Below are 27,586 nucleotides of genomic sequence, written 5' to 3'. Positions count from 1 at the left end.
CCACCGTTAGCCATGCCAGGGACAGATCAAAGCATGCCACACTTGAGGCTAGATGTTCACTTCTCTTTCCAAAAATTACCAATCACACAGTCTAGGTGTGGCGGGGGGACAGGTTGGGGACCTGGACATTACACACCCAGGGGACCCTTGGCGGAGGCGGACAATTTAACAACTGGTCTGAAAGTCAAAAGAGAGGAGAGCTGGTTAGTGGGGTGAGCGTCAGGGCGGGGCAGGGGCTGTGGGGTTCAGGCCCAGGTGCAGGAACTGGTCAGTGTGGGCAGACCTGGGCTCTCACAGCAGCCCAACCAGGGGCCCATTCCTGGGAGTCGGGGTGACACGTTCAGGCCTGGCCATGTGTGTGGGTGTGCACGTGGTGCTGGGACTACCGGAAGAGTCTGAGACCTGAACCCAAGGACAGTGGGTTGACCAAACCTCATGGTCTTTCTGCACCTGTTTCCTCGTGTATAACATGGGGACATTCATCATGCTGGCACTGCCCCCTTTATGGGGTTGCTGTGAGAAGCCTGTCAGCCTGGGAAGGGGACAGGTTCTAGCCTCCCCAGGGCGTGGGGCACCAGGTCCACCTTTGTGGCTGTGTCCCCAGGGCCCGGAACGGAGTAGGCACTCACATAGCCCTGTGGCAAGTAAATAAGCGGCCCGTTAAAGTGACGGCATCTGGGCTGGAAATATCCGGTGCCCGTGCATGATGCAGGCAGGTCCCTGCCGGCACCTCAACTGCGTGCGCACCTGCGGGCTGGGTCATGCCTCTGGCCTCCCTCTGAGCGTCTGGTTCTGAGTCTCAGAGGGCAGGGTGAGTGCCTATGTGGGGATAAGCTGCTCCGAGCCCTAACGGAGCTCAGGGAGGGACGCACTGTGCCCTACTAGCCCCGCCCAGGGTGCCGCAGGGCCGGCGGAGTGCAGGGCTCAGACGTACTCTCGCGCAGCAGCCGAGGGGCCGGGCCGGTAGGGCTGCGGGGTGCTGTTGGCTCTCTCGGGCTCCGGGCACGTGCAGCAGAGGAAGGAGCCCCCCAGCATGGCCAGGCCGGCGGAGGCCCAGCCCACGAACAGGGCCGAGCCGAACTCGTACCTGCAATAGGCAGGGAGGACGCCGTCAGAGCTGGTTGCAAGCCTGCCTTGCCCCGGGGCCCCCCCAAGCCCACGCCCATCCCCCGCGGAGTGCGCAGGGTGTGGGGAGCTGAGACCAGGGGCCTCCCAAGCCTCCCCCGGTCTCTCTGGATACGTTGGGATGAATGCCAGGCCCCCCTCTTCCCCCGCACCGACATCCGCCCCAGCACAGCCGCACCGCCCAGGGTGATCCAGGCCCAGGGCGGCCTGCTCTGCGTGCGCACTCGGGCCCCTTTCCTCATCTGGCCAGAGGAGGGGGTCTAGGAGGGTCGCCGAGGCCCGTGGGGAGGAGCAGGGCAGTCCCTGCCATCTTTCTCTCCGTCACCCTCTGGCCCACAGAACTCCCAGCCGGGCGGCCCGCTCTCCTCTGGCCCATGCAGGCCCCTCCACCTGGTGCCCCGGGTCTCCCCGCCTTGCGTCCCGTCGCCAGCCTGGCCTCTCTCTGCAGCGCCCCCAGGACCCCCGCCCCCATGCTTTTGCGTGAGGCGCCCCCTCCTGGAGGGTCCCCGTCTGTGCCTTCAGGGCCCACTTCAGACTCCACCTCCTCCCAGGGAATTTCCCTGACCCCTTGTGCCTGACCCTTACTCTCACTGGGTGGCCGTTCAGCTCCCGGCTTGCCCGAGCAGAAGGGAGCGCCTCCAGGGCAGAGAGCACCGGGTTCCTCGTGTCCCCAGGGCCCAGTACAGGGCCAGCATACTGGGTGTCTTGGGAAATGTTGGAGGGATAAGGAACCAGTGCCAGGCTGGCGTCTGTCTCTGAGCTGAGCTGCCTCCTGCTCGTAGACCTTCGTGGTGGCTAGAGCTGCGAGCCCCAGGGAACAAGCCCCATGCCTGAGGTCTCCTTCTTCTTTCTTGCCACACCTCTCGCTGCCTCCTCCAGGGAGCCTTCCAGACTGCGACGGCCCCAGCATCTTTCCCTCTTCTCCACAGGAGGGCCCAAGGTCTTTCAGGATGTGTGGGGTTGAGCCTGTCCCATTCTCTACTCTGGCACAGCTGAAAGGGGAGGCTGGAGCCAGATGGGCCCAGGCTCTTCACAGAGCCCCCTATTCTGCCCTCACACCCTCGGCCTTACCAGTCCTGGTCGTTCTAGCTCCTAAATATCTCTGAATGTATTTTTCACTGCAAGCCTTTAGCCTCAAGCCCCGCTCCAGACCTTTGCATTTTACTGGCATTATCCCCTCCCCACCACATTGCATGCCACAGGCAGGATTGTTGGCTGCCTTCTACCTCAGGATGGGGAGCCAAATCCTCCTATGGCTGTAAGGGCCCCCCACATCTGCCCTTACTGCTTCTCCAGTCTCCATCTCCCAGCTCAAAGCACCTGCTGTGGGAATTGCAGCAACAGGTTTGCTGAGTGCTCTCCAGGGCCCTGGCATGGTGCTAAGTCCTCCCTGCATTTCACTGAGCCCTCACAACCACGTGTGAGCTGGGTCCTTAGGTCCCAGCTCCATTTTACAGGGAGACCAGGCCCAGAAAGATTAGGGAACTTGCCCTTCACACAACCAGCACACACAGAGCTGGGATTTAAACCGGATCCAGGTTGCTTAGCTCCTGGAGTGCCCTCCACAAGCCTTCTGCCCCTTCTGAGGGCCCAGCCACACCCTGCCCAGCTCCCTGCTCCAGAGAGCTTCTCGGTGATGGCACTCAGGGCTCAAGCCCTGTTTCTCCCTCCAAGTGTCCTGCTGGACAAAGGCAGTGGAGCGGGAGGCCCAGCTTGTCCCCTGGCCCAAGCCGTGCCCTGGCACCCACCTGGCATTGATAGGTGTGCTGGGGTTGAAGAACTCCTGGGTCACCAGGGTGGCATACCACGAGACGGCTGTCAAAGTGCAGAGGCCTAAGGACAAAGGAGGGCGGGCTCAGCTCTGCTTTGGCCCCCAGCCGGCCACCCAATGTGGGGCCACCTGCCATGGCTGTGAGGGTGGGGAGGGAGCCAGGGACACTCACCTGCCAGGAGGAAGAGGGCACCCCCAGAGATGGCTATGCGGCTCTTGGCGATGGGGTTACTGTCTCCAACTCGGGTGCACTTCATGCCAACCACACTGAGGACCATGGCCACAAAGCCCAGGAGCACGGCCACTACCATCAGGGCTCGGGCAGACTGGATGTGACCTGGGCAGGGTGGGAGGGACTGAGCGGGTGTCCAGAGAAGTGGGGGCATAGGAGGAGCCCAGGATGGGAGGGGCCAGAGCAGGAGCAGAAAGCTCCTCCTGGGCAGCCACCTGCAGCAGTGAGGACACAGGTGATTACAGGTTGTGGGCCCAAGCTTCACTTTCACCCCCTCTTTTCCCCCCTCCAGGCCCCTCCAGGAGACTGTAGCCTCAGGGAGGTTTGAGTTCTTTCATCTGCTGCTCTCTGCAGGCGGCCTCCCTTTGGGGTCTGGCCTGCCGCCTTCCAAGCAGAGGGGGTCACTGCCCGTGGCAGGCATACAGGCATACACGTGCACCCAGATCAGTCCTGGGCCACAGGCAGCCCAGGGCATCTGGGTCCCTGCAGGAGGCAGGTGATCTGCCTGGGTGGGTGTGGGGAGGGGGTGCTATGTGATACCTGCCCAGCTCAGGCCTTGTGGGACCCTGGGCAGACAGTGGGTGGGTTGGCCCTGAGCCAGGGACAGAGCTGCAGTGGCCTGTTTACATAAGTCAGCTTGTCAGGTGCAACTCCACACCCCAGGAGGAGAAGGAGAAGGAGAGGGACCTAAGCTCCCAAACGCCAGATGCACAGGCATGTGCGTAGTGTGGGTCGGCGCACCCAAATGGGGACACGCGTGTCAAGGGGCAGGCCTGGCACGAAGGTGTCTCTGCAGACGCAGTATGGGGAGAAATGGAGGGGAACGAGCCTCTGAGTGCCAGGCACCCCTCTCCGCTAACCCTGCCACCGTCCTAGTGCTCCCCTTCTACAGATGAGGACACCAGAACACAGCGAGGGGCAGCGGCTCCTTTAAGGTAACAGGGGTAGAGCTGGGATCTGAACTCCTGGCTGTCAGAGCCTCAAGCCCCTGCCCTCCACGGGGCACCACGCTGGCCTGGATTTTCTAAACGCACAGGTGTAGGGGCTGCCGAATGAGGCCCAGCGCAGGGGGCAGACTGTGTGCAAGCCTTCTCCAGACTCCCCCTTTCCCTACAGCTCACCCCTCGCCCCCCACCCCCTCGGCTGGTGGGACACCTACCTTCCAGGGCGAGCAGTGAGTCGTAGAGTTTGCACTGCACCTGCCCGGTGCTCTGGGACGCGCAGGACATCCAGAGTCCTTCGTAGAGGCCCACGGCCGTGATGATGGCATCGCCCGCGTACGAGGACTGCTTCCACTGTGGGAGGGCTGTGCTGGCGATGATGCCCACCCAGCCACCCAGGGCCAGGAAGTAGCCCAGGAGCTGGAGGCCTGAGTTGGCCATGGCCGAGGGGAGGAAAGGAGGGGACTGGAGGTCCTGGGGCTCAGGGCTGGGCCAGGGTCCCTGGGGAGGCTGGGGTCATGGCCTGATGAGAGAAACAACTGGGTGGGGGGTGGGAGAGCAGCGAGTGGCCGGTGGCTGAGAAGGAGAGGTGGCAGCCCAGCGGCGGCGGCGGCAAAGGCAGCAGCTCTGGGCTCTAGAATGCAGGGGGAGGCCGAGGGGCTGGGAAGGCCAGGGGCCCGCCCACAGCAGCTGCCTAAGCCAGAGCAGGGTCCCCAGCAAAAGCTCCTGCCAGCCCCCTGGGGGTGGGGGGCGGGGCCATGGCCCAGGTGGGTGCCCTGGCCCCGCCTCCCAGGGATAGAGAGGGGAGGGGCTGGGAGGAGTGACCCTGCTTGCCCTCAGGGCCTTCCTGCCAGGGAACCCCCTTTAGGAACCATGCAAATGTCCTACAGTTCTAATTCCTGCCCCAGCGCCAGCCCTGAGATGATGGACTTTGCTATTGCTTGGCGGACCTGCCCCTTGGGTTTTCTGTCCTCTGACTGTAGGACAGAAAGGAAATGGAATTACACTTTGCAGCAGGTAAGACTAGAGTTAGACATCAGGGAGAACTTCTTGGAGAGGGCTCTAAAGCCAGATGTGGAGAGACTGGGCTGGGAGGGGATGTCAGGGAGAGGGAATTTCGGGTTCTGGGGGTGGGGGGCATATGTATCCAAAACAGGGGAGACCAGGCCAGGGAATATGCACTGTGGGGTCTGTCTGAGATCTGAGGGGGCAGAAGAGGGACCCCATCAAGGCTGGGCCAGACCTGGCTGCCAGCCAGCAAGGAGCCTGGTCGGGGAGGTGGGAGATAGTACTGATCTCCTGGCATCAGCCTCGAGGAAGGCAGACCGTTCAGCCTGTTAATCCCCTTGCTGGCTGGGTTAGCAGCCCCTGCTGGGGCCGGAGGCACGGGGCCCTGGCCTCTAGCTCCAGAACAGCCTAGCGGGGAGCCTTGGCCTCTGCACATTCCTGGGGTTCAGGCTGTTCCTCCTAGTTCCCCACCACCACCCCCATCCCAGCTCAGCCCTCTGGAGCAGGGGAATGTTTAACTCTCCTCGAGCTCATTAGCAATCCCCTCACGTTCAGTTTGGCCCCGTAGGCACCACCGGGCGTGGGTGCAGGGGGAATGCCACAATCTTGCTCCTACTCTGGCCGGTGCCCCCCCCCACTTCCTGGCTGCCCCCTCCATCCCCAGCGGCCCACCTGCCTGGCCTGGACTGCACTGGGGGAAAGCAGGGTCCTGCTGTGGAACCCCCACCCCCACCCGCAGGCTTCCTCCCCTGCAGCCTGGCCCCCTCCACAAGAGACTCGCTCCCTCACATTCTTCACGTGGCTATGCAAACGAGAGGGTGCCAGGCACTGCGCAGACAATGGCTGCCCTGTGCACCCGCCCAAGGCCTGCGTGGGCCCCCGGTATGGCCAGCAGCTGGGGGCGGGGGTGGGCGCTGTTGGCCTGCAGTTCCGACCACCGGACCCTCTCTGTGCTGGGAAGGCCAGAGCCACTTGGACCCACCTATGCAGCCACTTCCTGGGACACCCCGAGGGTCCCCAAACTCAAAGGGGACCTAGAGTAGTTGTAGACAAATCAGGGCTGAGTTGGAATCCCTTTTCTACCACAGACAGTGGTACAAGACATAGTACAATCAGGGAGAACAGAGGACATTGCTGGAGCCCAGAGCAGAGACTTCTGGGGATGCAGTGAGCACCCTTTCTGCACCCAGAACCATCCAGTCCTCAAGGCAGCCCTTCTCTGCGTGCAGGCCCTCCACGGATAAGGAGCCAAGGCAGAGAGGTAGCCTACCCTGACCGAGGACACAGCAGATCTGTGCATTAGCGCCACATTCCCCCCACACCCTGCCTCTCTGAGGAGGCTCTGATGAACGAGGGGCTGAGAGTGGAACAGGGGAAGTGAGCCACTTAGGGTCACACAGCTGTCCCCAAGAGCGAAGTCAGTGGGTGCTGGAGCTTCAGAGATATCAGGATGCCTGCACATTCCTCCATCCAGGGCATCTGTCCCTCGCCCTGAGGACCCAGGGCCACTTTGTGGTCCAGAATGAGGCTCACGTCCCCTCTGAAGCTCTTCTGCGTAACCCTCCTCTTTGTTATTTGAGGTTTCCCAAGTCTGTTCTACCAGAATGTTCCCTCCTACCCTGAGGGCCTTCCCTCACCAAGGCTCCAGCCTTGTGGACCTCAGATCCTGCTCCTGGGTGGAGTCCCTGCTATCCCTGCAGTCCAGTGACTCCCAGGCATGCGGGGACAGCAGGAAGGCTCAGGGTCCCAGCTCAGCCTCCATTAGGAATTCATTAGAAACCGCCCTGGGGTGCCACACGTCCCTGTTTAACAAGTGCTTTCATATAGGGTACAAGAAGGCTCTGGCTTTACCTCTGCCACCGAAAAGCTGTGTGACATCAGGCAAGTCCCTTAGCCTCTCTGAGATAAAATAGCACTGGCCCTGTCTGGTTCATGAGGGGGGTTACAGGGATCAAATAATGGGTGAAAGTTCTTTTGGAAAACATAACATGCCTGAAGAAATGTGCCTGATGAACCCTCTTCTATAAAGACTCCCCGCTGGGCAAGGCCTTCCCCCGCTTTGCCCTGTCATCCAGGGTGTGGGTTGGCTGCCTGTGACTGGCGACCCGCAGCCACGTCGTGCCCAGCGGTACCTGGCAGAGAGCCCTCGTGTTGATCATTGACTGATTGGTTTGGGGATTAAATGTTTGTGCCTCCCTCCCGGTGAAACACTGGAGCTGTTTCCTGGCCCTGTCCCGCTGCCAGCCAGGAGGGCCTGATTCAGTCAGCTGTCATCCAGCACCCCCTCAGCACCCACCACCTCAACCCCCACCTCTTGGGGGCTCAAGAGGTGGTGCTGATCTTAACTCCCCTGCAACTGAGACTCAGACTCTCCCGTGGAAACACATGCTGGGAATGGAGAAGACTTGCTTCCGGCCACCCAGCCAGGAAGTGAGGGAGTCCCCACACTTCATCCAGGATGGCGGGGGAGGTGTCTCCACAACACACATGGCGGCTGGTGGTGCCCTCTCCCCCCCAAACAACCTTGAGTACAGGCTCTCTTTGACACCCTTGCCGAGAACCCTGCCAGCGGCCTGGGGCGCCAGAGACCAGCTCCTTCCAAGTCTGCATCTTCTCCGGTCTGCTGGGTTGTCTTCCATCCCTGCTAATGCTCCCATGATGCTGTCCCTTCATCTCAAGCAGACTCCTCCCCCACTCCGGCTCAGACAGCCAGGACCCTGCCATCGCCCCGCTGCTTCCCAAAGAACTAGCCCCCACCCCTAATTACATGCACTTTTCCCGGTTCTGTGAACGGTGAAAACATTTGGCCTTTCCTGACAATCGGCTGTCTCTGTGTGGTTGGCATACAGTGAAATTGTAAAGGTCATCATCTGCCTTAATGTGGAAACTTCTGGAGGACCAGAATCAGGCCGATGTAGCTTCTGTTCTGTTGAGTGTCTACTACGTGCTAAGCACGGTGCCAGGTGCATCAGGACCATTCCCTCGTTACTCCTGTCAGGCATCCTGGGCCGTAAGGGCCCTGGACCCGCGTTACTGGGGAGGACGTGCCCTCTGAGGTCGCACGACTCCCAGGGTGGAAGTGAGCTTTGTCCAGCCCAGACCGTGGGCAAAGCTCATGCTCCTTCCATCAGTGCATCCTCTCTCCCTATGGCAAGTGTTCACCTAACAGGACACGATTGCCGGTGACTGGCAGAGAGACCACCCCATGTCCTTGAGCACGCTCACACACGCTGCTGCCTCCCAGCTTAGGAACAGCTGCTTGTCTTCCTCCAGCTCTACCCGATGCCCCCATGGAGAGCTGAGCTCATGAGAAGCGCTGTCTACACCTGCCATCGCCACTTCGTGTTTTCCGCCTTCTCGCGAGGCGCTCCAGCTCACCTTTCGTCCACACCGCCTCTCCAGAGTGTCTCTTGCCAGGCTCCCGCCATCTCCATGTCACCTGGTCCTGAGTGGGTCCTCAGTTCCCATCCGCTCGGCCTCTCAGCAGCACTGCCACCTGCTCCCCGCTCCTCCGTGAGCCGCTGCCATCGGCCACAGGGACACCGTCCCTTTTGGCTCTCCTGCTCGCGGCTGGCCCCCTATGCTCTGTTGGGTCCCACTGCCCCGCCAGGCTCAGTCTTCCGCCTGTTCCTGTCTATGCTGACCTCAGCCTCCCGCACTGAACACCATCCATAGCCATGACGGTGCCTAAAGTTATGGCCCCTCCCTCCTCCTCTCCCTGAACTCCGGATCCATACATCCGATCAACCGTCTAGTTGACATTTCTGCTTCCAGGCCCAACAGGCTCCTTGAACTTGAGCATAACACTCGTAACACCGGGCTCCCAGGTCCATGCCCAGCGCCATCTCTCCACAGTCTCCCTGTCGGGGGGACACGGCTCCGTTTTTCCAAGTGCTTAGGCTGGAAGCCTTCGTGATGCTCCTTTTCTTCCCACCACCCGACCCACCAGTGACTCCCGTGGGCTATACCTGAAAAATGGGTCCAGGGAGGCCTGGGTGGTTCAGTCAGTTGGATGTCTGATTTCAGCTCAGGTCATGATCTCACACTCGTGAGTTTGGGCCCCACATGGGGCTCTGTGCTGACAGCTCGGAGCCTGGAGCCTGCTTCAGATCCTGTGTCTCCCTCTCTCTGCCCCTCCCCAACTCGCACTCTGTCTTTCTTTCTCTAAAAGATAAACAAAATAAAAAATAAAAATTCGGGTCCAGAACCTGATCGTTTCTACCACTTTCACCGCCGGCACCCTGATCAACATCAGCCTCTCCTCCCCCACCAGCGTCTGCCGCAGCCTCCTCATCTGGTCCTTGCCCCAAAGCGCCTTCTCCACACACCCTTCACAGAGGCCTTGGCAATGTCAGCAGGTGCTGTTGCTCCTCCGAGGGCTCCTGTCTCACTGAGTCACAGCTCAAGTGCCCACAGTGCCCAACGAAGCCCAAGACGCCCGTCTCACTGGCCGTCCTCCTTTGCCCACTCTGTGCTGTCAGCCTCCATGCTGGGCCCCGCCTCCTCTGGGTCTGATTTGCTTTCTTTTCTACCTTGAAAGGTCACACACCCACATGAGAGCACATGCACACACGTTTACATGTTTATCACCAGTCTCCCCCACTAAGATAGCTCCGTGAGGCCGGGGACTTGTTGGGCACTGTATTCCCAGCACCAGGCACTTAGCTGGTGCTCAGTACCTCGCTCCTGGCTGAGTGAATAAATGAGAACTCAGAGTGCAGCTTCCCTAACTCCATACCCCACAGCCTCTCAGGCCCAGGAGTGATGGGCCTGTGGCCAGGGGAGCAGTCTTCCTGGAGGTGTGCGCCGTCCTGTACACAAAAGCCCTGAGGTACCGGGACTCTGAGGCCAGACAGCAGGGCAGGACGCATGTGGCTGACATGGGGGCACTATGCCAGGGCACTGCTGACCTGCTGGTCGCTGCCAGAGAGGGATTAAGAATAATCCCTACCATTCACCCAGAGCGTTCCAGTTTACAAAGTGCTGTCACAGCCGGGCCACCCAACTGCTAGGAGGTGGGCAGAGCAAGGACCGGGGGCCCCATTGTACCAATGACAACTCTGAGGTTCCTGAGGGTAAGCGTCTGGCCTGAGGCTGCACAGAAGTGGCTAAGCCGGGCCCTGCGCCAGGCCTCTTCACATGGCCCTGGAGCTGCGTCCTGCCCAGAGCGATCTTTATCAAGTGACAGTTCTACAGCAGGTGGCACATTTCTATCCTTTCAACAAACTACAGAGTAAAAACACCCCACATATCATTTATTCTTTGGTTGTCTACACAGACGCTTAAATACTGTATTGCTGTCAGGTGCTGCCTGTGCAGGCCCCCAGGGGTGGCCCGGGTCCTGTGTCCTGAGCCCTCGGCCAGGTCCAGGGGAGAGCAGGCCGTCCTGCCATGTCCGCTTTGGGGAGCGGGAGCACCGTGCGGACGGCTGTGAGCAGGGACCTGTTGGCCGGGCAGCAGACGGAACTTCCCCGCGGCTCTGCAGCCCCCAGGGGCCGGATGGTCCAGGGTGTGGGACAGTTCCTCGAGGTGGGTCTGGCCACCCATCCCCAGCGAGCTGGACGCTGTCAGAGCTCATCCTTGCGTGCCGCCTCCCTGCCCGGAAGAGACTCCTCGACGGGCTTGGGGGGCCCCTCCTGGGAGAGGTCCATCTCTTCTGGGCTGAAGAGCATCTTCACCAGGTCATCCGCCTGCACCCTGTCCTGTAAAGACAAATCCCTGCCCACTGAGAGGGGCCTCTGGGCCAGGCACTTCCCTCTCTCGGGGGCCATGTCCCAGAGAACAAGAGTCTTTCTCCACGGCTTCTGAGCCCCTCTCCTTCCGAGCAGCTCCTCCTCTTGGGCGGACAGCAGGGGTGCTGCCCAGCCAGGAGCCAGGCACCAGGACCGTCCCCCATCTTGGCATCCCCGCCCTGCAGCCCTGTTTACAAGTAAGGAGGAAGGGCCAGGGAGGACAAAGGTGACACCACAGGAGGGAGGGCCCTCTGTGGACTCGGGGCCTGGACTCTTATCATGTCTAAGCCACTTGCACCAAGACTGGGGAAGGTGGGAGCAGACCACAGTGGCCCCAGGAGCTCTCACCCGCTCGCTGTGCCGGGCGTCCAACGTGAACCACAGGGCGATGGCACAGCGCTGTCCTCTGGTGACAGCCCTCACTCCATGTGGGTTTTCGGTGCCTGAGGAGAATCCCACGGCCCTCCCGCACTGGGGCTGCACTTCTGCCTGAGGGAGACACAAAGTGTGTGTGGGGGGGTGGTACACGGGACAGAGACTGTAACCTATTTTCAGAAGGGACACGGGATCATCAGGGTCCGGGGTCAAGGGTGGTTCCTCAGCCTGGCTTCCCAAAGACCAGAGCTGGAGAGAAGGTGGCCACAGAGGAGTAGGTGACACATCTCAAAGCCCTTCCCCCAACCAGCTTGAGGAGCGGAGCCTGGCCACTCTGCCCATGGCGCTTTGGGGGGTTTTGTCTCCCAGGGACGGGGACAAGGGCACACTCACTGTCACAGTCTTGGCATCTAGTTCAGTGAAATAGAAGGTTCCTCCATCGAAGTCTCCATTTAGGTAAAGAATGGCACTGGGAACAGACAGCATCTCACCATAGGCCTCCTCCTCCTCCTCCTCCTCTGCCCTCCCCCCTACTCCCCGGACCACCTACAGCTCCAGTTCCTTCATCTCCAGGAGATCTTAGCCAGCAGCTGCAGGGTGGCTTTCGTGGAAAGAAAGCCTTCTAGACTCTTCTCTGAAGACTCAAACATCACCCCAGCCTTCCCACCCCTCCACCCTCGCTCCCGAAAATCCTGTGTTCTCCTCATCATGCCACTGGAATGACTCCCTCACTGTCCGACCTCCTAGCCAGAGGGTGTGGGGATAGGGACTGGATTCTGGGGACAGCTGGGCCCACACCTGCGTGTTCATGTGTTGGGAAGGGAGGACGGTTGTCACCTGTAGTCCCGGAAGGTATAGGCGGGGGGCTCCTTGATGCACACGAGGGCCTCGGCATTCAGGATGCAGTTGTCCACGTGGACTGGGTGGCTGCTGTCCTTCCTCTCAGCCTGTGCCTCTGGGGCCGGGGTAAGGCGCATTAAGGCGGGGGCACCTCTGGAGACACTGCACCTCTCCTGCTGCCATGGGGGGTACTTCCTCAAGTGCGTCTGGGTCTCTGGAAACGGCCGATGAACTAGGGGACTATGCCATCAGCCCAGAGGCCAGGACAAATCTGCAGGTTTCCCTGGAAGGTTCTTGGTGGGGAAACAGGTGCAGCGAGTAGGGTCGGGAGTCTCTAGCCAAGGGCAAGTCCTGCACTGAGCTGCATGACCCCAGTTTTCTGGCTATGCTACAAAGCAGGAATCCCCAGGGGAGTAAAAATGAGGAGTCAGGAGGGTAGCAGGGTACAGGTAGGGTGCGGTGAGGCTCCATATGCGGTGAGAGCCAAGGTGAGGACAGTCCAGAGGGGAATGGACGGGAGCAAAAGTAAAGAGTTAGTGGGGTGCTGGGGGGCTCAGTCAGCTGAGTGTCTGACTTTGGCTCAGGTTGTGATCTCACAGTTCGTGAGTTTGAGCCCCGTATCGGGTGAGCTTGACCTTCAGACTCTGTACTGACAGTGCGGAGTGTGCATAGGATTCTCTGTCCCTGTCTCTCTGCCCGTTGTGGGATTCTTTCTCTCCCTCTCTCGGCCCCTCGCTCACTTCTCTCAAGGAGTTCCACATTCTGCTGACGAAGCCAGCCGGGTGCTCCTTCATCCACTCTGACTTATAAAACTAGATCTCTCCCAGATTTGGTATTTAACGGTTTGTGACTGCGAACTTGCAACTCAGCTCATGACTCATCTACACACCAGTACGTCCAATGCCACTGCTGAGAGCCAATGGTCTACGGGACGAAAACCAACTCCTGAATGCAGCTCTCCATAATCTGGCTTCTGGAGGCCTCCCCAGCCTTATCGGACCCCTGCGACTTCAACCCCACTCCCCAGACACGGCCACGTTCTTAGTGCCCACCGCCAGTGCCCAATGCCTGCACTCGTCTGCACATGCTGTTCCTTCTGGCTCGAACAACCTCTCATCACCTGGGCACTCCGCAACTCCAATTCATCCTGCACAACTGTCATCGCCTCCTCCGGGAAGTCCTCCTATCCTCCCAGTTGACTGACTGTAACTTCCTGGGCTGCACTGATCACACTGGGTTGCCACTTTCTGGTTCCCCAACCAGGATGGAAAGGACCCTGCCCTGTTCCTCTCCAAATCCCCAGCACCCGTGTCGGGCGCAGCGTGTGCTCAGCGGAAGGGGCAGGGATGGAGCAGGCCCACCTTCGATGGCGGTACGGCACACCAGGTGTGAGTAGGAGAAGTAGAGGGGTGTGTCCAGGCGGAAGTAGGACTCCATGACCCGCCGCACCTTCTCGGTCACGTTGTAGTACAGGTGCGCGCTCTGCAGGGGAACCTTCCCTTCCTGCCCCAGCTGCCAAGGAGACCAGCGGTCAGCTGCCCTGAATGCCCATCTGTGAGCGGACAGGGCCCACTGAGGCACCTGGCCCCCTATTGTCCCTTGCCCAACGTGCCACCCCTGCACCCATGCACGCCGCCCTCCTGTGTTACACCTGCCCCTCCCACGCCCTTCTCTTTAGAAATAGTTTGTGCAGCCCCTCAGGCGTGGACACCGGTCTGGTCTTGCTGCCTCGCTCAGATCACACTGAGTTACCAGCCAGGACTCAACGGGGGGCCTACCTCAACTTCATTCATCCTGTGACAGGCAGACACTTACCTTTCCTGCCTCCATCCCTCCTCCCCCCGCCCGAAGGCTGAGCTTCCCCTCTCCCTATCCCCCACACTCTAGAACGAGTATTGATTTTACCTTGAGGGCCTTGAAGACAGTGACTCCATAGAACTTCTCACTGGGGGTGTGTGGGGAGGTCTGACCCCGGTAGCCATCTCCTGACGTTGCTGCCGCCTACAAGGCCCAAAACACAGGAGGCCTTAGCCAGGGCAGCTGAGGGTCTGGGAAGAGGTGGTCAGTGGTGAGGGGTAGGTGAGTGCGGCACTAAGGCACTGGCGCAGGGGAGGCTGGGCCTTGGGGAGAAGGTGCCGTCACGAGGCTTCCCTACGTTGGTAAGTCTCTGCAGCTCCCGGCACTCGTCATCAGAGATGACACCGTCCATCACCACCCTCTGGGAACCATTCAAGACTCTGGAGTTCATGGTGAGACTGATGCCTTCGTAGAGCAGTGGGCCACCTGCAAAGCAGTCAGAAGACTGGGCTGAGCCCCGCAGCAGTTCTGCCGAGACACTCTCCACTGGATGGGGAGAGAAATTCCAGGTGTTATCAGGTCGCCAGAGAAACCTCCTACTTGGTCACTGCCAAAGGTGCGGTGGCCGGGGGTGGGTGGGGGGACAGAACTTGGAGCTGACAAGACACGAGAGCCAAGCGCTAGTCCCGGCCCCTCCCGAACAGTTGTTGGCTCTTGGGCCTTTGCCAGTTAAGGAGGGTTCCACTCGGGAAGGCGGCACATCTTCCAACAAGCATGCACACGGGCAGACTGTGCAAACACAGAGAAGGCTGCCATGGTTGCTCAAAAGAAAGAGGGAGGGGATCCCCACAGCTGGGAGATTAAGGAAGGCTTCGTGGGCAGAGAGGACGGGCGTGCCCTGGGAGGAGGGACAGGCTGGAGGAAGAGCAGCCCAGGGCAGATGAACAGAAGGGATAAGCAGGGGAAGAGCTCGACATGACAGGAAAGGGACAGGCAGGGTGGGGAGGGACAGGGTCCCGTGTTTGGAAGATGGGTCTAGCCACATGGCGGGGAGGGGAAGGACAGACCAAGGAGGGACAGGAGTCCAGACAGCAGGTGCTGGGGGCCTGCTGCAGCAGGAGGAAGAAAGGCCTGGGGAGACAGGTGAGGAAAAGCAGTCTCAGTGCAGCTTGGAGGGGGCAGGCAAGGGCAAGAGCCCTCTGATCCGGAGGCTTGGTGACAGGGTGCATGATGGAAACAGGGAGACAGGATGAGGTCTGTGCTATAAACACTGACTGCAGCAAGCTGAACTAGTGTTGCAGTGACACAGGAGTCCTATTTCTTAACCTGAGGCCAATCGTCAGTGCCCTTTCTGGGTGGAAGTCCTGGTGTGTTAGGAAGGGCACCAGGTGAGGCTAAGCCTGGCCCAGGTCCTGGAGCAGGTCAGCTAGCATGGGGACGCCTGCTTGCTGCCTGTGTGACAGCGAGAGACGCCCAGGCTCTGCCCTCTCACCTTCCCGGGTCAGCCTGCTCACATCCAGCGGCTCCTTGGTCTTCTCCTCCACTAGGGTCTCAATCTCCTTCATGAGGTTTCCAATCTCCTGGGAGATGCGGACGGCTGTTTCCCGTTCAGACCTGTGAGCACGGCCGCCCTGAGGACTGTGTTCCAGGGCCACCCTGGCTCTCACCCCAGCCTCGCAGCCTGCACCAGCCCCCACCCCCTGCCAGGAGTTCACATCTGCCTGGGCTCAGGAAGCCTCGAGTGCCTCATCAGGCCGGTCCAGCCATGCAGTTTCTTCAGGGGCCTCACTTTTGTTTCTCTTGCAATCTTTTGGGAATCACCTCTTCTGGAGTCCATGAATCCTAAAAGCAGATCAGGAGAAAAATCAATGCTGTAGGGTGACCTGCATCATCTTCCAGGCCTCCACATGCAGTCCAGAGCCTATGGGACGACCCGCCTCATGGCCTGCCTCCCTTCAGGAGGTAAAGTGAGGCGTCGAAGCCGGAGTCACCGCTGGCTGCCCAGAATTCCCCTTTGACTTCCTCTGGCTCACACATCCCATGTCTGGCTCAGCCCCCTGACGATTTTCTCCCCAGCATCACACAGCTGACCCCCCGCCCCCAGCTCCCCAGATCCTGGCTCACCGGGTCCACGAAGGGGATTCCGAAGACATCGTAAGCAAAGAAGAGCAGTTCTTTCTCCAGCAGGCTGCGCTGTCGGTACTCCCGGGCGCTCTGAGGAGAAGGAGTGGAAGGCAGGCCCTGGAACTCAGCCCTGTTAGCTCTGCGGCTGGGGGGGCCGGGGGGGGGGTCAACCCCATGTTCTGCGCTGTGGCCCCCAGTGTGACCTGAGACTCTCCCACCACCACTAGTACTAGTGTGTCTTTTCTCCAGTTTGGGACAGAAGGCTCAGCTCTCTGCTCCAGGGTTCCTCTGGCCTGGCACAAGCAATGACTCTGAGGGTGGCCTAAGACCCCTGCCTCCCCGCTTTAATCTCCGAGACAGGAAATCTGATGATTCTCAGGAGATGGGGAAACGTTCTTCAAAGAAGGAGAGTTCTTTCTGGACTTCCATAGGGGTTCAATGCTGAGGCAGGAGACCTAGGTGCTCTGTGTCCCTTAACCTTTACAGCCACCTTTGAAGCTGATATTATTCATTTTACAGACAAAGTCACTGAGAGCAGAGGGGATATGTGACCTGTTTAAGGTGACACTATAGGAAATGGAGAGGGACCGTATTCAGACCCACGTCTTCCCAATCCTAAAGCCCATGTGATGTGGGTTAGGCCCCTGCCTCCGCTCAGACTCTGAACAGACTGGATCCCTCCCGGAGTTCCGGGGCTGCAGCCAGAGCAGCGGGCCTTCTGGGCCTCCCCACTCGTGCTCACAGGGAGGGCTTACCCAGGGTGGGGAAACTAGGTACCTTCCGGGTCACATCTCTCCCTAGGTGCCCTGCTAGCCTCCAAGCAGCAGAAGGAGGAAAGAAAAGAAAAATAAGACACCATCAGTTGAAAGAGAAGTTGACGGCAGTAAGGAAAATGTTAACAGGATGTCAATGATTCTACATCATCTATCATATTTGCCCAACGAGGAGACGGAAATTTTCTCCTAAGGAGTTTAAGTGGTTCACCAAGTGCTAGACACCCAGCTGGGTGTGTTCTCCCATTTAACCCTCTCCCACAGCTCTATGCCCCTACGTTTATTCACTCGGCAGTGATTTGTGGAGTATCAGCTATGAGCCAGGAACGATGTCAGCCCTGGGGTAACACAGAGACAGACCCGGGTCACCGTTACGAGCCACAGGCCACTGTGGGAGTTAGCCCATCTCCTGGAGCTGGAATGTTCTCATCTGTAAAGTGGGAGAATAGCACCCCCTACCAGGGTTGCTGTGGTGATTAAATGAGATGATGGTGTGAACCACACACACAGAGCGTGGCCTGGGACAGGGCTCAGCTAATGCTGTTACCTTCTTTCCAGAAAGGAGTGTTCTAGTTAAAAGTGATTTATTCCCCCCTCTGCCCCAAACTCACTAATATGACCATAAAGTGGGGGGCGGCGGGGGGGAGGCTCATAACTGAGCAAGACAAAGACACCTGAAGAAGCACCACCTCAAATGAGACGGTCCCCACCTAGTGGCCAAAGAGGACAATTACAAGGTCCGGTCTCCACAGGAGAGGGGATGGCAAGAGAAGGGTTATTTCTATTTGGAGACTAGGGATTCCAGAGCCAGGAAGGAAGAACCTTGGTTTTTTTCCTTCAGGGCAGTCTGGGGGCCCCACCTCACCATATGAGAACCAAATGAAATAAACGCTATGGGAGAATTGTTCAGACTAAATGCCACACACATGGAAAGGGTGGTTATTTTCAAAAGTAAGCTCCACCACGGCCACATGGGAAGTCGGCTACTGCCTGATTCTCTACCTCCTTCTCCCGGTGAACAGGGGAAAACCTGGGGCTGGCGTTAGAGGCAGGGCAGACCCGGGAGGAGAGCGCCCTGCACTACCTGGGTGTACCTGAGCTAGGTGGGCAGCACCAAGCATGTGTCTCCAAAGCTGGAAACTCGGTTCTAATTAGATAGGAAGATGGAGGAGTGACCCATTCTGCCAACACCGCCTCCTACTCCTCCTGCCCAGTTCCCTCGTCCAGCCACTGCCTCCTTCGGCCCAGCAGCCCCGCTCTGTACCACCACTGCCACCGTAGCCCTGTCCTGGCCTCCTGCTTCTAGCTCCTTCCCGTTCTGAGCCTGGTCGGGCTACTGTTTAAATCCCTTCAAGCACCCACAACCGTCTGCCTTATGGAGTAGAGGTCCTGGGAAGGTACTGAAGACCCTTCAAAATCTGACCCGCCCAGGCCTCATCTTCTGTATCATCTTCCATTTATGTGTGAAAATGGTCCAGGTTTTGGCACATGCAGTTCTTCATCTAAAAGGCCCATACTTGCCTCATTCACCTGCTGAAGGCTTTTAAGACATGTCAACAGCACTTTCTCTTGTGAAGCCTAATGACTTGTCAGTCAATTCTTTCCTTTTTTTTTTTTAAATTTGAGAGAAAGAGAGGGCATATGATCAGGGGAGAAGGGCAGAGGGGGAGAAAGCAAGAGAGAGAGATTGAGAGAGAAAATTTTAAGCCAGGTCCACACTCGTCATGGAGTCAATGGTATGACCCTGGGATCACGACCTGAGCCAAAATCAAGAATCTGATGTTCAACTGACTGGGCCACCCAGGCGCCCCAATCAATTATTTCTCTTCCATGCTTTGGCTACAGCTTGCATACATATCCACTATTAGATTTACTGTGGCATTCTGTGCATTTGGATTAAATACCTTTCTGTATCATCAGTGCCCTTAGGTTGCACTTTATTTTTTTTTAATTAAAAAGTTTTTTAAATGTTTATTTATTTTTGAGAGAAAAGCAGAGACAGAGAGAGAGAGCAGGAGAGGAGCAGAGAGAGGGAGACACAGAATCTGAAGCAGGCTCCAGTCTCTGAGCTGTCAGTACAGAGCCTGACATGGGGCTTGAACCCACGAGCTATGAGATCATGACCTGAGCCAAAGTGTGATGCCTAACTGACTGAGCCACCCAGGCGCCCCCTAAGGTTGTGCTTTGGATGGCATTCAAAAAGACACAAAAAGTAATGCATATATAGTGACTCCATCTCAGAGTATGATCTCACAGTTCGCACCCCCTACATCTGTCCCATAGATTTGGCGCAGAAGCAAATGAGTTGCCTCTAGGGTAATTGTAGCTATTTACCATTTTTTTCTCTGGCCAAGTGAAAAACTGGCCCAAAGCGAGGTTTATGCAGTATGCAGACAGGGTTTGAGAAGAGTCAGAGGACACAGGTGACATGCTCGCCTTCCTGAATCTCGTTCTCCTGTTCTGAACCCCGGGACCGCTCCTGCAGTGATGTCCCCCATTTCAAGAGACGGCTGAGGTAAGAGGTGAGGAAACCGGCCCCTGGCCGCTTGTGCTGTGTACCGTCAGCAAGATGCTCGTGATGCCACCCATCCACAAAACACCTGGGAGACACTCGTGCCTGCTGGCTCACAAAGTGCATTTATACTCAGCATGCCATCTGACCCTCACGCTCACCTGGTCTTAGAGTAAGAACCACAATCCCATCCTAAAGAAGGAAAAACTGAGACTCAGAGGGGCCATGCCGTGTGCCGGAGATCCCACGTGACGTGCAGAAGTTTACACAGCTGGTAAGTAGAGAAGCCGGCGCCTAAGCTCAGACTAGTGACTTCAAACCCAACTCACTGTTCTGGGCTCCAGAAGGAGAGGGTCCAGGGTGTGTGCAAGGCGTGTGTACAAATATCAAGGATCATCATATCAGGTTTCACTAAGTTTAAAAACAGAACTTTCTGTGTTTTTAAGTACAAAAATAATACCATTTACTGGAGGGAATTTAGAAAATATAGGGGCGCCTGGGTGGCTCAGTTGGTTAAGTGTCTGACTTCAGCTCAGGTCATGATCTTGCGGTTCGTGGGTTTGAGCCCTATGTTGGGCTCTGGGCTGACAGCTCAGAGCCTGGAGCCTGCGGCAGATACTGTGTCTCCCCCTCTCTCTGCCCCTCCCCCACTTGTGCTCTATCTCTGTCTTTAAAATAAACATTAAAAAAATTAAAAACTAATTTAAAAAATAGGCAAGATACAAACATCACCCATATTCCACCACCTAGAAATAACCACTGAACATGTCAGAGTTTCTCTTTGGTCACTGTGTCTGGTGGGGAGTGAGTCCGGCCTAGTGCTGAGAGGGGGAGAGCTCAGCTCACACAACGGCAGAAAGAAGGGACAGGGAGGCAAAGGAGGCAAGAAAACAGGCCAGTGAAAAAAGAATTTAGTTTGAAGTAAAAAAATGATGGATCTTGGCCAAACGGTATCAAGCCTCAAAGCAGAGGTGCCGAGAAAGGGAAAAAGGGGTGCCTGCATTGCAATTCTGCTTTTCTTTTTCGACTCAGACAATAGACTTCTGGGCCCCGATCACACTGAGTAAGGCTGCTCCCTCGTCCCTGAGTGACAAGTGCGTTAGTGCCCTCCCACTGCCCTGCTCAAGCAGTGCCAGACACCCCCCCCCCCCTTCTGCTCTCTGGTCTGGGTTTGGCTGGTCACTGCCCTAACTCATGCCAGTCTCTCACCTCACGGGGGCCAACGGATCCGGCTGGCTCTTCTCCGAGCATGGCTGTGTAGTAGGCCAGGTTCTGGGTCATCACCTCATCATTGGGGAAGAAGAGGAGATAGGTCTTGGCACATTCAATAGCCTGTGTATAATTCCCAACTGCAAAGCAAAAAAAAGAAATGGCTGAGAAGAGAGGGTCTAATCCTGGGTGCCAAGAGCCACTGGTAGCCCAAGGCAGTGACGACACGCAAGGTGGCCCTGCTACCCAACACAGCTGCCCGGTCTGAAGCGGGAAGGGCTAGAATGAGAAGAACAGAATTCACATAAACACAGAATACAGAATTGACTTAAGGCGTCAGCGTCCTCAGGCCTGCCTAGTGTTGAATGCCCACAGCTTTAACCTTTCACAAGTAATTCAAACGCTAGCCTCACAGACCAATTCCATGAACATTTCCATCTTCCTACCTTCTGTTCCCTACAGATTTTCAGAAGATGGGGACAGAGCAATAGCAGATTGTGTCTTTGACAGGACAGTTCTCATTCACATGTGTTGGGTCTCCCCCACCCAACTATGAACATCTCATACTCGGGCCACCTGGCTGGCTCAAGTCAGAAGAGCATTTGACTCTTGATCTTAGGGTTGTGAGTTCAAACCCCATGTTGGGTGTAGAAATTTCTTCAAAACAAAACAAAACAAAACAAAACAAAACAAAATGCTAGAAGCCTATGGTCTAAAAAAAAAAAAAAAAGAAACACCTCGTACTCTTGAGTATGTGGTGATGCTTAGCACACAGAAGGAACTCAGTAAGGACCTGCTCACTTGCTGCTTGCTTGGATCCTGGCAGCCCCCTGCCCAGCACGTCAGCGCTGTCCTAGGGAGAAGGGCTGGAAAATGTCCTGTGAACTGGTTTAAATGGTAGTAATGGTAGTGTACCCTTGCCTTTGCTCTACCTTAACTCAGATGGAAAATCAGGCTAAAACGTTATAGAAGGGACAAAAGAGAGGTCCTAGGTCTCCCTCTCCTAGCTTTGCTGGTTGCTGGCCTTGGCTTCTGGGGCCAGGGGCTTGTCACCAAAGCACCCTGGGGTCACCCGCTGGGTGCCTCCCAGAGTCACAGTGAGAAGCCAAACATGTGGAAACAGCACTGGGGCCACCATCCCTGCCTACCTTGCTCTGGGCTTCCCACTGAGAAGCAGCGCAGAAGGAAGAAAGAGGGCCTTACTGTTATAGTAGGCAAACTGCAGATAATTATAATGTGACGGGAGGAAGTCCTCAAAGGGCTTCTCTCGGCTCGGGTGGGAGGCCAGCTCCGTGACGCAGTTCTGCTTACAGCTGAGGACCTGGATGTAATGATCTGAAAGGAATCAAAGAGGAGGAGTAACCGGCAGGTCGATCTTCAGGATTCAAATTCTGGTGAAGACGAACACGTTCAAGCGGAAGGAACTTTCGGCTGATTCTCAGCCGGCAGGGATTTGGGTTTGGGGCGCATCAGCACCACGTGGCCCGGGGAGCCCCGGGCGGAGGTGAGGGCAGGCCCGCGGCCGCGCACCTGCGATGGCCTGGAACAGGTCCGTGTTGTACTCCAGGTAGTTGTAGCCGTCGTAGTCGTACGGCCCCTCGCAGAGCGCGCGGCACTCGGCGTCCGCCACCCAGTACTCCCGCAGCGCCGCCTCCAGGTGGGCGACCGCGTCGTGCGGCTGCTCCTCCGAGTAGAGTCGCACTCCCAGCCGGAACTCGTGCTACTGGGAGGAAGGGGGGACTCAACTGCGGTTTGCGCCCAGCCCCCAGCCCTGGCTCTGCACCCCCGCCCCCTGCACCTCCGTCCTCATGACCTGCCTTGGGTTAGGGACGCAAAACGGTGCCTGCTACCCAGTGGAGGCCTTTTGTAAATGGCCTTCACAGGTTTCTCTGCACACTCAAAAACATTTAACTCAATCTAGATAAAAGATACGCGGGAGTTCATTGTCATTTTCTTGTACTTTTCTGTAGGGATCATAGTGTTCAAAATAAAGATTTAATGAAGAATAACTTAGATGCTAGAATGAGGTCTCGGTCGATGGGTAGCAATCTTCCCAGCACAAGGAGTGATGTGGGCTGCAGATGGCTGCAGACTGGGGTTGGCTAACTGTGCGACAGCTCCTGTTCTCGTGCATAATAACTATTTTCATTTGTCACAGAATCGATGCAACACACACACACAGTGTGTAGTTGTATAATGTCTGCAATGTACACAATGTACTTTTTAAAAGTCATTTTGATATCGTTTGTTTCTAATATCTCTACTTCTAACCTGTTAAAACTTCCGAGAGCATTAGCTCTTTATAAAATGGTATTATCATCACAGATATTATCTCGTGGGACAGGGACTTTTGCTAAACAAATAGAATAAGATCATCAAGGTACATTGCACCACTTACTGTAGTGAAAGCAAAAACCTACACAGTAAATTAATACAATTATGCATAAAATGGACTATCATGTAACCATTAAACATTGTATTTTCAAAGAAAATCTGAAGACATGAGAGAAGTCTCATGATATAGTGTTAGTTCAAAAAGGATTTTGAAAAATACATACACAATATGATACCAAATTAGATTAAAAAATTAAGATATAGTGAAGGTGCCTGGTGATCGAGTCAATTAAGCATCCAACTCTTGGTTTTGGCTCAGGTCCTGATCTCATGCATTGTGGGATTGAGTCCCAGATCTGGCTCTGCACTGACAATGTGAAGCCTGTTTGGGATTCTCTCTCTCCCTCTCTTTCTGTCCTTCCCTGACATGTGCTCTCTTTTTCTCTCAAAATAAATAAATAAACATTAAAAAAATTAAGATATAGAAGACTTTAAAAATAGGCTAAAATATGAACTACTGGGTTTTTTTCTTCAAATTAAAAAAAAATTATTTTTGAGAGAGAAAAAGAGGGAGAGAGAGAAAGAAAGAGCATGAATAAGGATGGGCAGAGAGAAATGGAGACACAGAATCCAAAGCAGGCTCCAGGCTCCAAGCTGTTAGCAGAGAGCTGGAGGTGGGTCTCAAACCCAGGAGCTGTGAGATCATGACATGAGCCAAAGTCAGACACTTATCAACTGAACCACCCAGATGCCCTGAACTACTGGTTAAGAAGGCAGAATTACAGATGATTACTTTCTGCCCTATACTTATCTGCATTATTCTAGTGATGTACAATGTACATCTACTATGTCTGTAATCAGAAAACAAGCCTAGTAAAGGTCACTTTAATAAAAAGAGAGAGAGAAGGGCACCTGGGTGGCTCAGTCACTTAAGTGTTCGACTTCACCTCGGGTTATGATCTCACGGTTTGTGGGTTTGGGTCCCGCATCAGACTCTGTGCTGGCAGCTCAGCGCCTGGAGCCTGCTCCGGATTCTGTGTCCTCTCTCTCTGCCCCTCCCCCGTTCGCACTCTGCTTCTCAAAAGTAAAGAAACCTTAAAAAAATTAAAAATAATAAAAAGAGAGAGAAAAAGGGACAGAGTTTTCTTCACCATATGGGGCGTGGCCTCAAGATCCTTGAAGTCGGCCTCCTTCACTCCAGACATGGTTTGGTAATAGTCCAGATTCTGCCGCATCTCCATGTGTTCAGGGTTGCCCACAAAGAAGGTGTGGGCTGCTGCTACCGCTTTCTCCAATTTGTTTATCTAAGAGTGAAGCACAAGAACACAGTCCTCACATCCAAACCCTGAAGGTTTGTGCCCAAATGCGCGGTCCATGGTAAACAGGAAATCCCAACCTTCCTGAGCTTTCCACTCAAAACAGTATGCTCTAGAACCTTGCCAGCCCCAGAAAACACACTGAACTACATACCAGAAATTAGGAGCACAGAGCCCTGGGCAGAATCAGCCATTTCCCAAATCAGGCGTAGCAGTTCCCCAAATTATTGGAGGTAAACCTTCAACAGTGTAAACATGCTATTTTTAAACAAAGGTCATATAGTTGGAGGGGATGCTATGGAAGACCGACTGCCCAAATAATATACACTCAAGATTCAGATGTGGCGACTGAGCTGAAAAAAGTCTAAGGCTTCAAGAATTTAGTATAGAGGAGAAAGAGAAGCTAACAATGATACTATGCCTAAGAATTTTCCTAGAAGAGACTTTTCTTTTTTTTTGCATAAAATATAATCCAGTGTTTTTGACACATTCAAGGAAAAGATGGGTGACTGAAAAATTTTAAGGTCTTATACAAATTCCGGACATGACATCTTCTGACTCAAAGCCCAGGGCTCATCATGAGGTTATACTGAAATCTGAGGAGAAAAAAATTGTGCTATGTGCCACAATAATGCCCATAGCAATGGACAGTGTTACGCAGGTTCCTATGTAGAAGCTAAAATAAATCACTGATGATCTAATGATTAACATGGGCTTCAGTGTGGCACAGACCTGTGACAAAGCTAGGTTTAATTAGTCACTTGCTGAGGCTTTAGATAAGTCACTTAAAGTTTACTCTCTAAATTCAGTTCCCTAATCTGTCTCATCTGCAGAGAGCACTGACTAACTCACAGGGCTGTTGAGAATGTTAGGCAAGGTGATAGACATGTAGCTTCTAATACATGGTTCTGGGTACATACTAAGTGCTCAATAAATGTTAGTTGGTATAATCAATATGTTAAGAATTTTTTCCTTTTCATCTTACCATCAGTACTAGTAAATGCACATTAAGTAAGGAGTCGGCCCTTGCTCGGGCCCTAAAATAGCTCGGTGACCCAGAGTCAATATCACCATCTCTGTACCTGTTTTGTTAATTGTACAATTTTGGGACGCTTGGGTGGCTCAGTCCATTAAGTGTCTGGCTTCGGCTCAGGTCATGATCTCACGGTTCGTCGGTTCGAGCCCCGCATCAGGCTCTGTGCTGACAGCTCAGAGGCTGGAGCCTGCTTTGGATTCTGTATCTCCCTCTCTCTCTGACCCTCCCCTGCTCACAGTCTTTCTCTGTCTCTCAAAAAAATAAATAAATAAATAAATAAAAAGAAATTTCCCCACATCTGTCCCCTTTATGGATTTATTCTCCCACCATTGTCTTTATACATTGCTTGTGCATTTCCTTGTTCTCTCCCATCTTCTGTCTCCACTCCCAGTCCTACTTTACTAAGCAGCAAGGCACCTAATTTCCTTCTCTCATGTGGACAACCCACACTCATCTCCTAATGGTTAGCCCCCCCACCTCTTTCTCCTTCTCCCAAGGCTTATTCCACATTCCAGAACTAGCATTCTACAACCAGATACTGATGCTGGCTCCTGAAGCCTGCAGAACTCTATTCTTAGTCTGGCCTCACGTTACCTGGAATGGCCATTCTTCCTCTCCTCTAGTGAGATTTAGGACTTCAATTGTCAACTCTTCTTTCAGTCTCCCTGGCTTCTCTGAAACAAAGCTAGGTTCTCCCTCCTTCGTGATCCCACAGCCCTATATACACACCCTTTTTGGCTTCTTCTATACTGTTTCTTAACAGGGAAGCAATATGAAACAAAACAATGTCAAGTTAAGCATTTTAATGACCTATACAAGAACTGGAATGTAGTAGGTACTCGGGAAACATTTGTCAAAGAATTTTAGGAAGTGCTGTTAAGTGACAGGAACAAAGAGATGGTCCCCTTATTTTGGTTTCAAATCCAGTACTTTCCCAAATAACACGGAAGAAGGGAACAGAATTGTGTAAGCAAAATGCTTGTGGAGAGGTGGACGTCTGGTCCCCACGATTCTCTAAGTCTCTCTTTAGTTGGAACCGAGGTCTGTTAAACTATGGATATAATAAATATGCAGCACAGCTCCTTCTTTGTTTTCTCCAATAAAATGGGGCTAATAATAGCACCTACCTTATAGGATATTGACAGGATCTGGGCAATCAAATCAACACAAAGTTCTTAAAATAGGGTCTGCAAGTATGTGCTGGCTATCATCATCATCATCATCATCACCACCACCGAAAGCCAGGGACGCTCCAAATCCATGTATACACTTGGACTTAAGCCACTCTGGAATTCCTGAAAATGCTCATTTTCTTTGAAAACCTGACAATAGTCATAGGGTCCCCCCACAGCCCCAGTGTATAGACAGCCCCTACTGGCGACGTGGCAACCTCACGTCCTGAAAGGGAGCTGCAGCACTCCGGCGGCAGGAAAAGCATCACTGAACAACGAACCGGAAGGAAGATATTGTAGAAAGGTCCTAACTTCTCACTCGGACACTTACAATGAAATCCGGTTGAGAGACCCGAGCTGCAGCTTTAATTCCCTCTAGCAGGCCTCCCGGAGAACACAAGGCCAAGTTTTGCTTGGTCCGTGCCGTAACCCCAGGCTGGACCTTTGGGGTTACCATCTGCCTATGGGAACCTGGCGTAGCAGGTCTTCCAGCAGGGTCCCTCTTCTCCCTGGGTCCGAGGAGAGCTCCCCGGCCAGGAGGCCACCGTCCCTCTCCGCGGACACTTCCCCGACCCCCCAAGTACGCCCGGGTCATCTGCAACCACGCCCAGAAGGATCCCTGCTGCCCGGGGCCGGACAGGTCTGCACCTTGAAGTAGGCGACCTGCAGGTAGTTGTAGGGGCTCCGCTTGCGGAACTCCAACTCCAGCTCCTCGCTGAGCGAGTGCGCGGCCGGCGGCCCGAGGCAGCGGCGCAGGCAGGCGGCTCGACGCAGCAGACCCCCAAAGAAGCGCAGGTCCTGTAGGGCGGTGGCGCCCGAGACCTGCGCCAGGCTCGGGGACGAGTCGGGGTCCAGCTCCCACGGGAAGTCGGCGGCACACCGGGTGCGGCAGCGCAGGCGAAGGGCGCGCAGGGCGGCCCTAGACCGCAGCGCCCGTTCCATGCTCAGGACCACCCCTGCCCAGTCCCCGCGCGCGTAGGCGGCGGTCCCCTCCGCGAAGAGCAGATCAGGCGCAGGCATATCCCATCCCGCCTCGGACTCGACCTCGGCCCGGGAAGCACTGACGGCAATCGCCAGCAATGTGGTCAGCAGCCTCAAAGAGCGTGCAGCCATTGCAGCCTCAGACCTAACGAGACCGCCCGCCATCCGCCACGGAGATCAGAGTCCCACCCCCAGGAGCCCCGCCCATCACGCCCCGCCCCTTCCCGCCCACGCCCCTTCCCTGGGCGGAGCCCCGCCTCCCAAGCCCGGCGGCGCATGCCCAGGAACCTTGCACCTCCTGTTTGGCT

The 27,586-nt window shown here is 55.6% G+C and overlaps 2 protein-coding genes across 4 annotated transcripts; both read right to left on the bottom strand.

The window, feature by feature from the left end:
* Window positions 1–42: 42 nt before the first annotated feature.
* On the bottom strand, window positions 43–4,796 carry CLDN19 (claudin 19). Its single transcript, XM_029949929.1, has 5 exons — window positions 4,288–4,796; window positions 3,069–3,233; window positions 2,874–2,958; window positions 935–1,087; window positions 43–177 (listed from the first exon to the last, which is right to left on the bottom strand). The coding sequence occupies exons 1-5, from the start codon at window positions 4,508–4,510 to the stop codon at window positions 129–131; spliced, it is 675 nt and encodes a 224-aa protein (XP_029805789.1). The 5' UTR covers window positions 4,511–4,796; the 3' UTR covers window positions 43–128.
* Window positions 4,797–10,304: 5,508 nt separating this feature from the next.
* P3H1 (prolyl 3-hydroxylase 1) lies at window positions 10,305–27,453 on the bottom strand. Of its 3 annotated transcripts, none has more exons than XM_029948781.1 (15): window positions 26,946–27,453; window positions 23,925–24,077; window positions 21,970–22,159; window positions 21,643–21,774; window positions 20,440–20,579; window positions 15,946–16,035; window positions 15,611–15,663; window positions 15,314–15,435; window positions 14,180–14,307; window positions 13,930–14,025; window positions 13,386–13,536; window positions 12,022–12,238; window positions 11,578–11,653; window positions 11,158–11,298; window positions 10,305–10,779 (listed from the first exon to the last, which is right to left on the bottom strand). In XM_029948781.1, exons 1-15 carry the CDS (start codon window positions 27,441–27,443, stop codon window positions 10,645–10,647), a joined length of 2,322 nt encoding a protein of 773 aa, XP_029804641.1. In that variant the 5' UTR covers window positions 27,444–27,453; the 3' UTR covers window positions 10,305–10,644. The 3 variants fall into 3 exon arrangements, with proteins under 3 accessions (XP_029804641.1, XP_029804642.1, XP_029804643.1); XM_029948782.1 differs by having other exon boundaries at window positions 12,022–12,139; XM_029948783.1 differs by lacking the exon at window positions 26,946–27,453 and adding an exon at window positions 26,629–26,922.
* Window positions 27,454–27,586: the final 133 nt, after the last annotated feature.

The sequence above is a fragment of the Suricata suricatta genome, chromosome 8 (assembly GCF_006229205.1).
Source record: "Suricata suricatta isolate VVHF042 chromosome 8, meerkat_22Aug2017_6uvM2_HiC, whole genome shotgun sequence".
Lineage (NCBI taxonomy): Eukaryota > Metazoa > Chordata > Mammalia > Carnivora > Herpestidae > Suricata > Suricata suricatta.
The sequence above is the reverse complement of the archived record's forward strand: the minus strand, read 5'-3'. Positions and strand labels throughout refer to the sequence as shown.

Coding starts and splice junctions, on each gene's coding strand:
- CLDN19 (XM_029949929.1), bottom strand. CDS start 4,510: ATGGCCAACTCAGGCCTCCAGCTCCTGGGCTACTTCCTGGCCCTGGGT. Junction 2,959..3,068: donor TGCCCTCTTCCTCCTGGCAG/GTGAGTGTCCCT, acceptor CTTTGTCCTTAG/GCCTCTGCACTTTGACAGCC. Junction 178..934: donor CCCTCGGCTGCTGCGCGAGA/GTACGTCTGAGC, acceptor TTTGACTTTCAG/ACCAGTTGTTAAATTGTCCG.
- P3H1 (XM_029948781.1), bottom strand. CDS start 27,443: ATGGCGGGCGGTCTCGTTAGGTCTGAGGCTGCAATGGCTGCACGCTCT. Junction 22,160..23,924: donor TTGAGGCCACGCCCCATATG/GTGAAGAAAACT, acceptor TCCTCCCAGTAG/CACGAGTTCCGGCTGGGAGT. Junction 13,537..13,929: donor CTGTCTTCAAGGCCCTCAAG/GTAAAATCAATA, acceptor TCTCCTTGGCAG/CTGGGGCAGGAAGGGAAGGT.